The 2,906-nt window shown below is 38.4% G+C and overlaps 1 protein-coding gene across 1 annotated transcript in view; it reads left to right on the forward strand.

Annotated features, from left to right (window-relative positions):
- grm1b (glutamate receptor, metabotropic 1b) overlaps positions 1 to 1,505 on the forward strand; it is an 11,436-nt gene extending 9,931 nt beyond the window's left edge. The window contains exon 9 of the mRNA XM_058056538.2: positions 512 to 1,505. Within this exon, the coding sequence (XP_057912521.2) occupies positions 512 to 1,238 (727 nt within the window). The 3' untranslated portion in view covers positions 1,239 to 1,505. The remainder of the gene's footprint in view (positions 1 to 511) is intronic.
- Positions 1,506 to 2,906: the final 1,401 nt, after the last annotated feature.

Below are 2,906 nucleotides of genomic sequence, written 5' to 3' on the forward strand. Positions count from 1 at the left end.
GGCAAAGCCTGTTTTTACAATGTTGTGCAGAAATGCAGTATTTAGAGGCGTGTAGAGAAGCCTTTAAAAAAACAACCTTAAATTAAAATTTGTAGCAAAGCCTGTTTTTACAATGATGTGCAAAAATGCAGTATTTAAAGGCGTGTAGAGAAGCCTTTAAAAAAAAGCCTTAAATTAAAATGTGTAGCAAAGATTTTTTTTATTTTTTAAACATTTTTTTACAACAAAGTTGTGCAGAAATGCAGGCTTTGTTTTAAAATGTGTAGAGAAGCCTTTAAAAAAAAACTTTTGTTTAAGATGTGTAGCAAAGCCTATTTTTAAAAACAAAGATTCAGTGCAGAAGGGTCCATTTTAAGATGTGTAGAGACGCCTGCTGAAATGCAGAAGCGGAGAAGGTTTTATTTTAGGATGTATAGCGAAGCCTTTTTTTTTGTCCACAGTTTGTTCCTTTGTGTGTCCTCTCCTGCGGCTTCCTGTGCGGTAACCTTTGTGTTTCTTCTTCTGCTCCTAGTTCCGATGGAAAGTCTGTGTCATGGTCTGAGGCAGGTGCGAGGCCCCCCGCCCCCAAAGGCCAACACATCTGGCACAGACTGTCTGTGCACGTGAAGAAGCAGGAGGCGGCCTCCAATCAGACGGCCGTCATCAAGCCGTTGACGAGCAGCTGCCACGCCTCCACCAGGCTTCCGTTCTCACAGCTCAGCGCCAAGACTTTGTACAACCTGGCCGAGGAGGACGAGGGCGACGCCGCCATGTTGGACAGCCCCGTGACTCCTCCCTCCATGGCGGACCGGCCTCCTTCAGGGCGTCAGCGGGCCGAGCTCTACGCGCCGGGCTGCATGCAGTACAACAACGTGGTCACCCAGGAAGTTCTGGTGAAACTCAACCCAGAGGCTGCGTGCGGCGTGCCCCCGTACCCCCACAGCCACCTCGTCCACCAGGACCGCCTGCAGTTCTATGACCAGGAGCCCGCCTCCCCTTTAGAGGAGGACGTGGAGAACGAGCAGTTTGGTCTCCTCCAGGGCTACATGTATAACGGCCACCCTCCAGACGAGGAGGTCAAGGTGGCCACGGGGGAATCCTTGGCGCTCATGCCCCCGTCTCCTTTTCGAGATTTCGCAGCGCCGCCCTTGAGCCCGTTCTCCAATTCGCCCATATCGGAGTCCATTTTGTGCTCGCCACCCAGTGCTGCGTACGCGTCGGCCGTCCTCCAAGACAAGCAGAGTTCCTCCACTCTGTAATTAACATAATTACAATTATGTTATATTATTATTATATATATTATATTTATATTATATATTTATTATATTATATTTATATAATATTATAAAATATAATAAAAAAGATATAAATAATATTATTCATAATATGACAATTTTTTAAAGCTTTTTTCTTGGGGAAAAAAAATAAAATATTTTTTTTATATGCGCACCAGTTAGTTAGCTTACGTGCAAAGAGGGCGTCAATTTGAAATCATTAAAAATATTAAAATGAATACGTGAAAATAAGATAACGATATACCCAAGTGGTTATTTGCTCATGTTCATGACGTTAATCGGAGCATTTACGGTATACGTTTATGGGTACGGTATACCCATAACGTACAGCTTTGACACGACAAATGCTATGAAAGACATGAATACATGCTACAGAGCTACGAGCTAACATTTATGCTAACGTGTTGATGTGTAGTAAGGTTACGTATAATAAACTAATAGTTGCTTGCTCTGTAAGCATTTAAACTAGGCTTAAGTTTAGGGCCTTTTGTTCATTTGTGTCTTCAATTCGAACAAAAGATTAACGTCAAAGCGCGTTAGCGTTCGTTAGCTTGCGTGAAAACAACATAAAGTCTTGTTAGTCCAAGTGTAAGTTGATAAAAATATCCTTGAAGGGATTTGTAGGGTTGATTTTGTTATCAGGGAAAAAGCAGGCTAGCGCTTTAGAAACGTTTTTTCCAAGTGTGCTATGCTAGGTAGCTGCTAGCTTTAGCGCTACAGATAATAATGGCAGTGATACTGCCACATTTTTCATCATATGGATACCTTTTTCTGTGTGATTTTTTTTCTAAAGGCTTGAAAGGTGAGTTGTTTTTTCCAACGAGACGTATGTTTGGTTGGTCAATGTATCGCTACCGATAACATATTGCAGTGTTAGTATTTCCCATGTTGTGCTTGTACACAATGGAGTGGTACTGCATTATGTCATTATGTTAAAACAAAAAGTTGTCATTTACCAAGGAAAAAGTCATTTTATAAGACTAATGGAATCGGGGGAAATATCATTTTAGTAGCATACAGTTTAAATATTCAAGAAAAAATATTTTCTTTTTTTTTTTTTAAGTAAAGGCATAATATTATGAGAAACTACAGTGGCGTATTAGGGCCACTTTGGAAAAAAGAAACAAATAATCTGAGATATCGAAAATAGTCGTAAATGTACGAGAAAAAAATACACTTATAGTCACGTTCTGATGATAAGAACTTTACCGCTGTTTTTGTTCTATTTCAACTTTCTTCTTGTAGATTTTCTTTTCATAATATGGCTTTATTCCCGCACTATTCTGAATTTAGTCTCATAATATATATATATATATATATAAAATCATATTGAAACTTGGTTTTTCTTAAATATTTCAACTCTATGCCACCAAAATGACATTGTTTTTATGAGAAAAATGTATAATTTTATTCTCGTAATTTAAAAAAAATGTAAATGCAGGAGGAAAAAGTCATACTTTTTTGTTGTAAATTTCCAACTTTACTCTTGTACATTTATGTAAAAAAATCTTATATATACAAGAGTAAAGTTGTACATTTATGAGAAAAAGTATGATTTTATTCTCGTAAATAAAAAAAAGGTTCTGAATGCACGGGAATAAAGTCATACTTTTTTGTCGTAAATTTCCAACT

Source organism: Doryrhamphus excisus, linkage group LG19 (genome assembly GCF_037039965.1).
Source record: "Doryrhamphus excisus strain RoL-2023G ecotype Guam linkage group LG19, RoL_Dexc_Guam_v1.1, whole genome shotgun sequence".
NCBI classification, from domain to species: Eukaryota; Metazoa; Chordata; class Actinopteri; order Syngnathiformes; family Syngnathidae; genus Doryrhamphus; species Doryrhamphus excisus.